Source organism: Trachemys scripta, chromosome 17 (genome assembly GCF_013100865.1).
Source record: "Trachemys scripta elegans isolate TJP31775 chromosome 17, CAS_Tse_1.0, whole genome shotgun sequence".
Taxonomy (NCBI): Eukaryota; Metazoa; Chordata; order Testudines; family Emydidae; genus Trachemys; species Trachemys scripta.
The window spans coordinates 21714881-21729765 of NC_048314.1; the positions used below are offsets into that span (position 1 = coordinate 21714881).

Here is a 14885-nt window from a genome sequence, read left to right on the forward strand (position 1 = left end):
TCGGCAGGCAATGGAAGGAAGGAGGTAGCCAGAGGGAGAAATAACTGGACACTATTGAGCAAAGGAAACTCTGCTGAATATTGGGAAACAGTGAGGCCTGCTGCACTATGGAGTAGTCGTCCCAAGGGAAGGGGTGTGGGGAAATTGCTTTGGGTGAATGAAAATGGGACTGGATGTAGCACTGCAGAACACAGTGGAAGAGTTGGTGGGGTAGCTCTTTTCCATCTCTAACTTTTAAGGAGCTCTTGAGAAAATCCATGCAGTGGACATGCTCCCTTGCTGCTGTATGAGGAGGCTTGTATATGCACCTAGATTTTTTTAAGTCTGGATTTCAGCTGACAGTCTATTACCAATGGGCAAAGCAGCACACTGACACCTGGCAAGAGTGACTTGATGACCTGCTAGATTTTTTTCTATAATTTTTATTCATATGTTTATTCATGACTTTTATGAATATATTGGGGGAAATTAATTTGCTCTGTCTAAGTCTCCCCAGTGGCACCCTAGTCTGAGAGAGTTTGTTCTGGTAGCCCTAGTCTTGCGATGATGTGCTGGACCAGAAGAGCCCTCACCATGGGGGAGGTGAGATCTAAATTGTTGCTGTTAAATTAAAATTAATACATGTTATAATGTTTCATCATGTGTGTTACTGATTAACTGTTCAGTTATTCTCCACAGATTGAGGCTGGCTGTTCAATTTTGGCATTTCACTGCAGTAGGACGGTGAAACAAGATTGATTGCTTTCCCTTTCTGCTTCTGCACTAGCATTGCGCTGTTGTGTTTCCATCGTCTACACTATGTGGGAAGGGTTTAAATCAAAACAAACAAACCGAGTTTCAATCAAATTTTAAAAATTGATGAAAATATTTCCATTTGGTTTCATAAAACTTTTTAAAATCATACCTACATTTCAGGTCTAATCTTATTAATGGGGTGCCCCTTTACAAATGTCTGTTTTTTCAAGACACACAGTCCCATCGAACTGCTGGAGTGTCGGTAGGGTTAAAAGATTTACTTTTGTTTCCAAAAAAGATTCCCCAGTTGTGTAATGTGATGCCTAGAAGCAAATAAAACCTGGCCCTGAATATAACCAACTCTGTTTGCAGGGTAGCTTGTAAATTCTGTGGCAGGGAAGGGGAAAAAGCCATTTATCACATTGAAAAATTAAGTTTGTATTAAGCCAATGATTTGTTACATAAATGTGAGATCATTATCAGGCATTTACACATGAATTGGAAGTGTCTAATCTATTAATTAATCAGTAAGTAAGTTTTACACAGCATATGTAAACAATTTAATCTTTCATTTCACTTATCAGCATGGATGCCAGTTTCAGCATGATGTTAACATGAGATTAAACATGCAGGAGAAGTGCTGATTCATGTTGCTGTGTGCCCTTTCGCTGTACTTGGGAAATGTCTACACAACCAGGAGATGGGTGTGAAAGTGGAGACTTGTATTCCATCACCATTAACTTCCCTGGATTAATAGAGGTTATTTATGCAGGGAGCAAATCCTTAAACTTCCCCAGAACACCTGTGAATTTTTTTTTTTAACCTTTAGCATTTAAACAGAGTGGATTTCCAAGCAGACAAGGATAGCAGTGCCCTGCAGCAACTTGCAGAAAGGTTGATCATTTTTCCTGACCTTTCATCACACCGCGTGGGAAAACCACTATGGGAGCACTCACAACTAGCTGAGAGATTTCTGCTAATAATAACTAATACATTTGTCATCTAGTGTCTGTAATGCAGGATTTTAACAAAATTGCTCATTCCCTGCAGCAACCTGATAGCAAGGTTAGCACTGAAATACAAAATAAAAAGACTATTTTTAAGGTGCTGTTTTTCATTATTATTAATTACATGATTTTCTGCATCAAGGTTAGTGCGGAAAACACAGCTCTGATAATGAGCTTCCTCACCCGGTTTGGGTGTGACTGTTGTACTAGAAACTTGCAGATCACAAAGTACAGAAGAAAGAGCCGAATTCTTGTCTGAACAGCACTGGCAGGGATTGGCAGGTTGATGCGTCACTGGCACTAACACTAATAACTAGTGTTGTTGGCATTTAATACTAGAAGAGTTTTTTTTTGATCTACCAGAACATGAGTTCCTCACACATCCTTTCTCTCGGTTCTGAATATTTGCTATTCCTTCCAAAAACGGGCAGTCCTGGCAGCTCAGTCTCACTGCTGTGTTTGGTCTGGTTTGAGCCTAAGAACCGCTGTGCCCAGGAGTCTTGTTCCATTGCTTGTTATTGGGAGTTGCATGATGAAATAAGTGACAGTGCATCTTGCAGGCATAAAGGAATATATTCAGATACAATAACTGACCCAACCCCGACACGAAATGTACAAACCTTGTGCCAAACCTTGTTTGACGATAGGCTTCTTGTGAAATCTGGAACTAGGCGCCTTTCAGCTGCTTCTGAGTTTCATTGTGTATGGTTCAGAGGTCTCTGGAGGGAAGTACAGGTGTGTATCCAGCTGACCAAACCTTTTGATCTTTTCCTCTTGTTAACTTCGTCAGGTTTTGTCCTGGCCATTGAGAAACTTTCAATGACTCATTTTTCTGTTAGTCCACCCCTCGCGCATCCTTCTGCTACAATGTCCCATCATTCCATCTTAGGGGTCACTGGGCATCTGAGCAGCACAGCAACTGTGTTCCACCTGGATGTCTCCAGAACGTAGCAGAGGAGCTCAGCAGTTCATACGAGTCTGGCAATTAGAGGAGGGGGAGATCCATGAAGTCAGAGGGCCCACTTGCCTGTGCAGAGCCAGGACTCTGGTGGTGCCTTTGAGAACTGGTCAAAAAAGAGTAACGATATTTTGTGAAAAATTTCAAAAGCAATTATGATTTTTCATTTTGTTTGGCATTTCATTTTGTTTTGTGACATTTAAAAAAAATGTTATAAATGAAAATTTTCAGAATTTTGAACACTTGTTTTGGTGGGAACAAAAGCACTTTCTTCCCTCCCCCCCCCCCCCTTTTTTTTTTTTCCTCTTAACCCCCTTCTCTCACCTAGTGGAAAAGTGGTGGGTGAGAAAGCAAGAAAGTTTGGCTTATTTGATTTTTTTTTTTCACTGAAATTAAAACAAAATTTTTAATCACAAAACAAAAATATTTGATTAAACCAAAATTTGCTTTGATTGATATTTTTGTTTTGGTGACAAAGGATTTTTCCATCAAAAGACATATTTCAGTGGAAAAATGTTGATCAATTCTAGGCCCCATATGAAGGACATCCGGACTGATATTCTCAAAAAGGCTGGGAAAGTTTCCTTTGTTGTCCTATTTCTTCCCATAGTTGTAAATAATGTATTTCTGAGCAGCACCATTACAAGAGTGAGGAAGTAAGTTGTCTCTGAATAACCCAGGCAACTTTCTTTGGTCTCTTGTTCAGAGTCTCTGGAGTATCAGTCTTTTGCATCAGTAGCAAGCAATATATTTGGTGTATATTACATAGTTTCTTTTGTGCTGAGTGAAAAGTAGGGTTGGTATCATGTATTAGAAGGAATTCTTTATGCCTGGATCCTTCTGCTTAGAGACCGTCTGTTTTTAGTATGTTAGCTAGTCACCCTTGTCAATAGCAATGTTAGCTCATCTGGGCTGGGGAATGAGAGAGAGTTTCAGTGAATACATTTAAGTTGGCTATAAATGGAGTGCACTGCAAACCTCTTGGCTCTAATTGCAGAGGTCACAACGGGCTCCTGCTTTAATTTGGTCATGGAGAAGGAAACAGCAGATACCTGGAAGCCCAAAGCTATAGGTTTCCCATTAGCCATTCAAAGGATCATTGTTTTATTTTACTAATAACTTCTTGGTAGAGAATGATTAGACTTAAATAAAATCCTAGAGCAGCCACTTGTGGAAACCAAAAGGGAAATTTGCACACACAACAAATCTGCAGACTTTCCACTTTGAATCTTTTTGGTTTTTAATTTTTTTTGTGCAATATTACAAAACTGTTTTCTCTGCAGTAGGATATTTTCTATGGGAGTTTGCTTCAGACCGGAGGTTTATTGTTCTTTGCTTCTGGCAAGAGCTCTACATGCAGGGCCGGCTTTAACTTTTTTGCTGCCCCAAGCAGCAAAAAAAAGCGCCGCCCCCCCCGAACGCCGAGCGCCGCGCCCCCAGCGCCACACCGCCAGAACCCCCCCCGGAGTGCCGGAGGCCCCCACCCCAGAGCGCCGCGCCGCCGGAGCCTCCTCCCCCTCCCCGTCCCCCTACCCCCCGAACGCTGCCGGAACCCCCCCCAGCACCGCAGCCGCGCCGCCCCCCCCGAGCGCTGCGCCGCTGGAGAGCCTCCCCCCCACCCCCGCGGAATGCCGCGCCGCGCTCCCCCCGCCGCCCCTTACCAGGTGCCGCCCCAAGCAGGTGCTTGGGTGCCTGGAGCCGGCCCTGTCTACATGAGAAATAAAAACTTCTTGAACTAAGTTCTACAATAAGACATTGCACATGTTTCCAGCTTCACAAAGGTCTATTGGACTCAAACACACAGATCTTAGGATAGAAATTTTATTAGTGTCAGTAATGGTCAGAATACAAACCACGTTATCTGAGTCTAGCTTCATATGGTGTTAGAAATGCATAGTTAAATCACTCTAGATTTCAATTTTATCATTTAATCCACATCTCTCCTGGCTGGAGTCAGAAGTTGGCCCAAACAGGTTGTTCTTTTGCTCTATTGTTTTATTGGGAAATAGTCAGGAAATGTGTCCCTGTTTCGAGGTCCGCCTCTGTTTCTCTCCAATTCTGTTGCAGGCACAGAGTTTATTAGGTTGCCAAGGAAATATCTCTGGTTGGGTTCTCAGACATGCTGACTCTCCTCCGTGTTACTGTAACCTGTCTGGTTACTGAGTGGCATTTCCTATGTGGATCGTTGTGGTGGTTTTTATCATGCAGTGAATAACAAGTTTGTCAACTCCTATGTTTACCTGTCACGTTCACTTTATTGGAACCAGTATGTCACATTGATTGAACTCCTTGCCTGGGAAGGAAGTCTGTGAAATACAGAAAACAAAAAGTTGTGTTTACAAAATTAACTTTCTGATGGAGGGGCAAATTGTCTGCTGGTGAGATCAGGCAGTTTGGGCATCAGGACTCCTGGGTTCCACGTGCAGTCCTGCTGCTTGCTTTTTTTTTTTTTGTGGAACATTGAACAACTCATTTAGCCACATCTTTCAAATGTTTGGAGTCGGGGAGGGGGACTGTGGGTGATGAACGTTTCTGAAAATTAGGCCACTATTCCTTACATGGCTAAAGGTGGATGCAGGTGCCTAAATTTAGGCAACAGAGTTTAAAAATATTGGAGTTATAACCTGTCTGGAGAATGGGAAAGATGTTGTGAAGCTTAATTAATGTTAAAAAAATCTCTTTTGAGGTCTTTGGACGAAAGACACTCTGCAAGTGCTTGGCGTCATAATGATTTTTCATTATGAAAGGATTGTCTGGAGAAGAAGGCTCTAGACTGGGACGCAGAAGATCTGGGCTCCTGTCGTGACCTTGGCCAAGTCACTTTGTTCCTGAATATTTCACCTGTAAAATGGGGATAATAATTCCTGGCTCCCACCAGGGACCTGTCTGGTTTAGATCGATTGTAAGCTCTTCAGGGCAGGGACTGTCTCTCTGAGTGTACACAGCATAGCGTGACCTTGATCTTGTTCAAGGCCTTTAGGTGCTACCACGCTAACAATAAATAAATCATGATAAAACCCATATAATGAGCATCAATGTACAGAACAGCACCGAAGGTGTTGTGGTTGAAATCTTGCTAGCAATAGCCCCAGTGATTAAATGATAAGCAATAAATGCTATATCTAAATTTCAAGTCAAGGATTCCATTTTTCATTTCCTTTTCTAAACCCTTGGGCAGTATTGCCGTGCAGCTGTTGACTGGCTGCCATGTTCCACCCCAGAGGTGACTGCATTTCACTGGTGTGTATGTATGGCCTGTAAAGTTTTGGGGTGTGTGTGGTTTTTGTTTGTTTGTTCTAGAGCTCATCAGAAAATGAGCTCATCCATAAAACATTTAAAAAAATTTTTTTTCTCTCGGTTTGTGGTGTGGAAACTTTTTTTTTCCTTTTTCATTTTTTTCCAAACAATATAAAATCTGAAAAACTGGATGGGGGTAGGAGGTTGGTTGAACAACAAGAACATTTTGAAAGAAATTATATTTTTCTGCAAAAATCTTTGATGGACTAGATTGTTTCAGTATCTAATCTATCAACTCTATTCAGTCCCCATCAGGGTGAAAGGCCCTACAATGCTGTAAGTGTAAGTTGCACCTGCTGTTTTAGTATATTATGGTTCTAGCCCATCTGTGACATTGGACACATTTTGCAGAACAGCCCTAATTACTTCCTCAGCATTTGGCTTAATATTCTGATTTAATTAGCGAGTGTGTTCTGAGATGGGAGCGGGCACAAGGAATTAGTCTGACAAGGCTTCTCTTCTTATGTTGTTAAATTTTCCTCTTGAAGCATGGATGTGGGTGGGTGAGAGCCCACCATGCAAGCCCAGCAGGCGAACTCTTCATGTGGGAATGCCCTGGGACATAGGTGTAGACAACTGGAGATGGGAGCACAGATGCTAAAGTTCAGGGATTGTATTAGTAAAGGAAACACTGAGAGTGTTTCCCACCAACATAGCATGGTGTAGACACAGCGTTAAGTTGATTATGTAAATTACATCGCTCAGGGGGGTGGTTTTTTCACACCACTGAGCAATGTAACTTAAGAGGTAGTATAGATGAGGCCTAAGGTTGGAACAGAAGCTCATTTTATCACACTCTATTTAACTGGACAAATATAGCCATGGTACAAAACTACTCATTAAAGCATTACTTTTTAAAAACAGGAATAAAAAGAATGACTTACAAATCTGAAAAAGTTTCAGCTGCTGATCTTTGTCTTGGGTTTCTTGAAATAAATTCTTCTGCAACATCTGTAAGTCATCAGTTTTGTCTATGGGTACATATAAAATCCTATACCTATTGAGCTGTGATTGTCCACACTGGGGATCAAGGCCATTGTTTAATGTGGTGTAGAGTAGTGGCTCTCACCTTTCCAGACTACTGTACCCCTTCCAAAAGTCTGATCTGTCTGGCATACCCCCAAGTTACACCTCACTTAAAAACTATTTGCTTACAAAATCAGACCTAAAAATACAAAAATGTCACAGCACGCTATTTTGAAAAATTGCTAACTTTCTCATTTTTACTATATAATTGGAATAGAAATATTGTATGTACATTTTAATGTATAGTATGTAGAACAGGATAAACAAGTCCATTGTCTGTATGAAATTTTAGTTTGTACGGACTTTGCTAGTGTGTGTTATCTAGATGAGTTGATGTACCCCCTGGAAGACCTCTGGGTACCCCAGGGGTACACGTACCCCAGATTGAGAACCACTGGTGTAGACCCCTGAAAGTGCTCTCGCTTACAACATTGGTTGCCGATACGACCAAATCATTTTTATTAACTTTTATCACTTCAGGAAACAGCTGATGTTCAGTCTGGCTGAATGAACTGAGACTTCTGAATTGACTTCAGTGATCTTTCTGTAAGCTGACAGTTGGCTTGCAACAGATGAAGCTGAATAATCCTGGTTGAAATTGAAACCATACACCTGAAGCACATTTCTGTTATGCTTAGAGTTATGAGAGTTTCAAGATTTTGAATAATTTTGTGGTCTTTCTGTTTAAATCTTTATTGAATACTGGACATTGTAAAAACCAGTGACATCAAAGTAGAGGTACTTATAATATTCCTGTGTTGAATTTGGGTAGCTGGGTTCTATTTCCCTATTTGCATTTTCTTGGAACTTCTCTCTTCCCTAGAAGCCCAGACCTTCTGACTATATCCAGCACTGAATTTTTCTGGCAGATTTGCTCCCAGAATAAATTGTAGCTTTCATCTGATCAGATGGACTGAAGTACATTGTTATTTTCATACAAGATTGGCCTTCTGTGGTTGAAATGCCTGAGCCTTGCAGAGTTTTGGACAGATTGTCTACCATGTTTAGGACTTTCAGCCTAGTTCAGTACAAAAGAGGTAGTTCAACTCTTCCATTTGAGCTGCTATTCCACCAATGAGAGCTCTCATTTCAGGATCTTTGGTTGCATCCTTTGGTGTCTCCCAAGTTGCATGTGGTGAAAGGGAGTTTCAGAAATTATAGCAAATGCTTCTGCAGAGAGAGACGTAGATGCCTGGTGCTGTACCGACCGCTTCATGTTTTATGTCCTGAAATATAACCTTTTGTTTGTTTGTTTACCAAATGATAAAATTAAATAGCATTTTTAAGAGCGTCCTAGCACACCAAATTCAAAGCATGCCCAGAGCAGTGAGTATATGTAGCTCATAGTTTCTGTTGTTAGTGTGGTTGCTACACTGTCAAGTTAGTTGGTACCATCATAATATTCTCCATGACAATTGCTGATGCTCAAATTTAGACATGATACATCTTTAATTAGTGAGTTGGTAGCCCCTGCTGATGTACAGGCTACACTGGATAGTATAATGAACATTCATGTCATCATCCACATACTGCAGGCATAACATCACTTTCTCTTTGTTGAAGAAGTGTGTTGTTTCATCTACCAAAATTGCACACCACTTTCCAGAAATGTACTCAGAAATCTTCCTCGCCGTTTTAAGAGCCATTATCTCATTTTGAATAACTGGATGTGTAAATTTGTCGTGATTCATTTTCATCCTCTCTGAAATCAGGATCATATTCTGCCTCCAAACAAAGCAGTTGAATAAAGTTGCAGTGAACCTCTCCACTTCAGGATGTGTATTCAGCTTGTTCAGATTAATGGTCTTGCAGTCCAAGACCCTGTCTGGCAAGATACTTCTACATTACTAGTGTTTTCATTACGAATTGCCCGTTTTCTTCTTTCTACTGAATGTACTGAAAACTTAGATCTGGTCTACACCTAAAACTCAGGTTGACCCAGCTATATTGCTCAGGTCTGTGAAAAATTTCATGCTCTATGTGACAGTGAAGTTGACCTAACCCTCACTGTAGATACAGCTAGGTCAATGGAAGAATTCCTCCATTGACCCATTTACCACCTCTAGGAAAGGTGAGTTTACTACAGTGATGGAAAAACCACTTTTGTCACTGTTGTAAACATCTACACTACAGAGGTGTAGCTGCAGCACTGCAGCGGTGCCTCTGGAGCGTTTGTAGTATAGACACCCTTAGTCTTCGTATGTCACCAACGTTCTCAGTGACCTTTTGAAGATTATCGGCTGCTTCATGGTGAAATGAAGAAACCTCAATTTGGTGCCTCAAATTTGTCTCCAGTTTTTTTCCGATTAGAGAATCCAGGCTGAGTGGAAGCTTCATCTGGGTGCTTAGTCAAAAGTAGTTTGTGCCTAAAAGTTATAGAATGGTAGAAACCAAGTTTACTGTCACTAGCTTGAGAATAACTGGGCCATTGAAAAGAATCAAACGAGGAGGAGCAAAAAAAGGCCTTGTTTTCCAAAGTTACACCCAAGGAAAGACGTGTGGCCTGGTGGTTGAGGCGTCTCAGAAATGCTGTTGTTGTAGGCAATGGCTGAGAGAGCTCAGTACTACAGCCAGCAGAAGCTGATGCACTTGTTGAAAGAGTAGTTCCCTCATCTTTCATCAGCTGTGTTTTTACCTTTCATTTGAGCACATCGAAAATATACACTCCGCTTTTGTATTTCGCTCCTTATGACTCACTTAGTGTTGCAGAATTAAAACATGCACACAATGCTCTGGCAAACTCAAACACTTACCTGGCCTCTTGGTTTTATATAGTTACTGTTTTCTTTCTAGGACAATCTAGAATGTGGTAAAATGAAGAAAGGGAACAGCCTGCTCCTGATCTGTTGATTACACCGGAAAAACAGTTGCTTTGATTTTTATATGTAACCTCCTGGGTTCTTTTCTCACCCATAAGGAAAAGACTACAAAGAGACGACAGTTGGAGAGCCTTTGACACTCCCATCCCCCCCAAACATGATGGTTCTGCCAAAGAATCACGGGCTTCATGATGTCTGGCCTTCCCCATCCTTTTGTGTTTTTTAAACTGGGGCAGTGGGAGGACGAAAGAAAAGACCACCCAATCAGAAGGCTGTGGGAATCGGCCCTAGAGGAGTGGCAGCTAGCCGACCCTATCCCTGATCTCCGAGAAAGGGACTCCGAAGTCTTTGTGCATGCTGGTGAGGCAGAGCAGGATAAGTAGAGCCCTGCAAATGCGCGGGTATCCGCTTTGTATCCGTGGTCCATTTCTGTGGATAACAGCATGGATGAGGATACAAACATATCCATGCAGGGTTCTGACAGCAAGAGCTGGGCAGGCAGCTGTGGAGAACTGCGTCATGGATCCTTCTCCTGCCCTGGACGGGGGAACTGAAGGGCAGGGATACTGGGCAGGAGGCTTCTTCTAATTGCCTCCCTCACCCCTGTTTTTTTGGTCCATGAAAGCATGATTAATGCTACTGCGGCAGTGTAATAGCACAAGATGCTGAGGCTGAGGTAGGCAGTGTATCTATGTTTTAATGAGCCTTGGCCTCTAGATCATTGGTTCCACATGGATTGTAACATCACTGAAACTTATCTCGATCTCGCAACTCTGTACTGTCCAAGGAAAAATTATTTGTGGGTCTCAGTTCAGTTCCTGGTGGACAGGTGTAAACATAAAAAATAGACTTCACCACAGTTAGTACTAATTTCCTTTTTATAGGGAGTCTAAGAACTGACTGGGCATGAAATCTGAAGTACTCTCGTATCCTTGCCTATAAGGATCCCTCCAATCATGGTTGAGGCACAGTGGCCCGGCATGCAGAATGGAGGAGGAGAGTGCCTTTCCATAGAAACAAAGACAGTTGAGAAGGATGATGGTTCTCCCCTGAAGCCCTGTGGGAAAGCAAGAAGGCTAACTGCTGAGGCTGTCTGGGGAGAATAGATTCTGGAGAACAGTGATTATTTTCCAGGCATAAATGAGTAGGCGAATGATAAAACAAAACTACAGCCACTGGAGATGGGTGTCTGCCAGCTGCCATGGACATAAGTCTCTCTGTACTGGTAGAACCCTCAGGCAACTGCATGCTGCTCTTGCTCTCAGAGCAAACAAACCAATCTTTGTGCCTCTCTGCTTCCATCACAGAACTGACTTTGGTGCCAAACCAACATTTCTGCAGATCCTGTAAGTTTTTTGCATAGGAGTGAAATAAATCTTGATTTTTAAAGCTGTACAGAAAATACAACCGGTCTGAATGGCAAATCTCATACACTGCTGAGGCCTAGGCAAATACGGATGGCCAAATTCTGCTCTAAATTTCATCAGTGTAAATCCAGTCCAGAGTTGTATGTGATAGCAGGATGCTACCGTTTGGTGGCAGTTCAGTGGTCTCTGTGCCATGAGTTGGATCTCAGCCCAGTGGACAGGTCTCCCTATCACAAAAATCAGCACCATATTTGGCCCCAGTTGTCCCCCCATAAGGAGCTTGAGCTCGTCTCTCCTGGAGGTGGTCCCTTCAGGTCTGGTTGAGGCACCTTGGCAGAGCTCTGGGCAGAAAGCTTGCATTCCCACTACCTATGCTATTTTGGGATAAGTAAAAAAAATTTTTTTTCCAGGCTGTTATCTGGCTGCTTTTGCAAGCACTAGATTCCTTCACACAAACGAGCGCTTGTGTCAGGACACGGCTTTCAAAAGGGGGGAAAAGAAATAGCTCTGGAATAATTGGAAATGTCCAAACCAGTCTGTTTCCTCCCAGCTGGGTCATTCATTTTACCTGCTGCTCTGTAGCCATCTGTACTTAATGCCTTCAAAACCTTTATTGAAGTGAGTGAGACAGACAGAGAGGCAGGCTGGCTAAACTTTAATAAAACTCCCAGGCTATTTATGCTCTTATTATGAGACTCCCTTCTCTTGTCAGGATAGTTTATAGCCCCTTATTAACTCTTCCTGTTTTATGGTCACCTGCATGAACATCACAGTAGGTACTGGGGGTGGGGGGAAGAGATGGGGAAAAAATAAATACAGAACAGATGCTTAAGTGCACATGAATGGATGCAGAACCATCAACACACACCACCTGATCACTTCCACCTGTTCATAGAGGTTAGCAAGATCACCAAGTATCTCTCCTTCACTCTATCCCAGGTGGATCAAAGATGTGTCAGCTGGTTCTGGTTAAACAAGAACAAAGTTGCTGAACCTTACCCTTTTGGACCCTCTGAATTTGGGTAAACTTTTTAAAATACTTTCTCACTTTAAATGTTCATTTCCATCTATGCCTTCTGATTTTGGGGGATGCCAGAGGCATAAATGAGATATGAGAGAGGCTGTTCTCGTGGCATTTTTAGCTTGACCAAAACCTAGGTCCCACTAATCCTACTGGAGGGTCTCTTATGAAGCTTCCTGCTCACCATCTAGAGACCTGAACATTCAGCTGCTGCTCTGAACCGAATCAACAAACTGAGCCTGCAAATAGTTTGAGATTTCCCCATTGCTAAATTAAATATGTACCGATCTCTCCTTTAAATTGAAAACACAAACCTGTCCAAGAGGAGTCAAAGTTCTTCTGGAAAATGTTTTAATAGTTTGTTTGCCATTCAGATGGGTAAAAACAAACCGTTTCACTCCCGGGTAACATGAGATGGGTAGAAATAAAGTAATTGTAGCCTTTTTCTTTTTTTCCTGATCGGCTGTGTGAATTTGGTCAGCGATGGTGCAACTGGGTGGAAGCCAGGCAGTGGAATGTTGCTCTGTTATTGCATCTTGCAGAGGGGGGAGAGATTAGAGTCATCTGTTGTCCAGCTGTGATCTTGCCTACTTGACCTAAACTTGTCATTGCCAGGTTGATTGGTTCATTCCAGCACCAGTCTAAAAGTTAGTGTAGAATTCCTTAGGTATGGCCTCAAAACCAGGCCTGGACTTCAGCAAAGACTAAGCTGTGCTGTTTGTCAGGGACTCGACTGAAGGGCCTTTCTAAACAGAGAATAAAATATGTCTCCACTGCTTGGTATTTAGATAAGATGGATGTAACCTATGTAAAATCCTAATGCCCAGCCTAATCAAGGAAGTTTTGCAAATGTTGGAAGTAGGTGGGCAGGTGGTGGTGGCTGAGACCATCTGGGGTGGAATTAAAGATTTTTTGTTTTCTTTAAGGGAATGTAGTGCTAGCGAAAGGTGGTGAATCAAGAGCGCTGCAGAGTGGCAGCTGCTGCCTATGACCAGAACAGGTATGGCACAAGTAGGGCAAGCTTCCACACTTTCCCAGAGATGGCCAACTCCTGGCCAAGGTGGCTTTGTCCCCCTACCTTTTTGCTCCCTGATCTCCTCGCTGACATTGGCAATAGGTACATTTGGTGCAAGAGACTGGTTAACTTAAGCAAAACCAGCCACAGCACAGGCAGGCCCTCTGCAAACGTCACTAGCCAGTAGCCGGTCCCGCAGTCAGATTTTCCGGCTTTTCCAGGAGCTTGGAGTGCAAATGCAGGTTTCCATAGAAGAAAGGGCTAGTGTATGAATTCCTTGGCCTCCAGCGATTCCATCCTTAAATCCTCCCTGCCACTCTCCTCTCAGAGTATTTCCAGGCCTGCAGCTGCAGGGGCTTCTCTGGGTGCCAGGATGAGGGGTTCTGAATAACACACCTCTTAGCTGAGCTTTTTAAACTGGAGACTTGGGACACCATCCAGTTGGCCTCCCCCGCCCCCCCTCGCTTTGGTTTACAGTGTTAATTCTGCCCATTCAAATGTAATTTTTGAGCTATATGAGCCAGAGGCAGAATCCCATGTGCTGCCGGAACCTGAATGGTAACTAGAGCTCTTCCTTTAACTCATGGGACATGCTATAATTTAGTTTAAATGTTGAAAGGAAAAGGGCCTCCCGGGGAGTCCGGTGCTCTGCTCGCTCGAATTCTAATTAAAGTGATCCCCTCTCGAGTTTCACTTTGTTTTCTGGGGCTTTCACTCCATGATGATTAACATGTGTCCCATGGCAAGGAACTCATTACACCCTTCCCCAATCTCCTCTTTCATAAAGCCCTAGGAACCTTCTGTTGCAGATCCTGCTGGCCGAAGCTTCACCCTCAGAAAGATGTAGTGGCCAGAGGCAGGTACAAGCTTGATTAGCACTCTGGGCTGTGCAGCCATCCCCTAGCAGGAAGCTCTGCTTTTTCCAGGGTGGTTCAGTCAGATGTTGCTGTCCAGTGAAGACGATCCAGTCCAGGATTTCTTCCAGCCTTTTCTTCATATTTCAAGAGCCCAGGCCAACTCTGGCTTCCTATTCCAACTCCAACAGGCTTATCTTTTTGGGGACCGGAATTGTTAGCACAGTGTATCTTGCCTGCTGAGAGTTCTGCCTCTGCTCAGACATGTGCTCCGTGCTGGGGTTGGGGTTTTTTTAATTTTAAATGTCAAACTTGAAGAGCTCCTTTTCTTTTTCTCCCCCCTTCTACTCTATAGATCTGGCCTCCTGTTAATTAGACGCTGGAAGTGTTGCTGCTTTGACGGGAGGGGGGAGTGAGAGTGCGTGCGTCTGTGTGAAATAGATACAAAAATGTCAGTGAACAGCAGGAAAAGTTCTGGGAGACCATCTTACTACTATCGACTGCTCCGGAGGTCGCGACTTCAGAGACAGCGAAGCAGATCCCGGAGCCGGAACAGGCCACTTAGCAGGGGTAATTGCAACCAAAATTCCATTTAATTGAAAGTGCAAAGACCTATGTTGTATTGCTTAACAGGCAAGTCTATTACTATAGATGATAAAGACCAGTGTAAATGCTCCTTAGTGTACCTGTGCGCTGCAGAGTTTATAGTGAACTTTAGAAAGAATCTGTTGATTGATCAATGCTGTGCTCAGGTAAGGGGGAGAGCATTGTTTAGAGGTGGTATGG

General features: G+C 42.9%; 1 protein-coding gene across 4 annotated transcripts in view; it reads left to right on the forward strand.

Annotated features, from left to right (window-relative positions):
* Positions 1-14885, forward strand: part of DAB2IP (DAB2 interacting protein) — a 328611-nt gene that overhangs the window by 65460 nt on the left and 248266 nt on the right. For 2 of the 4 annotated variants that reach the window (XM_034793816.1, XM_034793818.1), the window contains exon 1: positions 14318-14669. The exons of 1 other annotated variant lie outside the window; for it this stretch is intronic. In XM_034793816.1, coding sequence (XP_034649707.1) covers positions 14549-14669 — 121 coding nt within the window. In that variant the 5' untranslated portion in view covers positions 14318-14548. Of the gene's footprint in view, positions 1-14316; positions 14670-14885 lie in introns of those variants that run through there. One more of the 4 variants, XM_034793819.1, reaches the window with a different exon arrangement.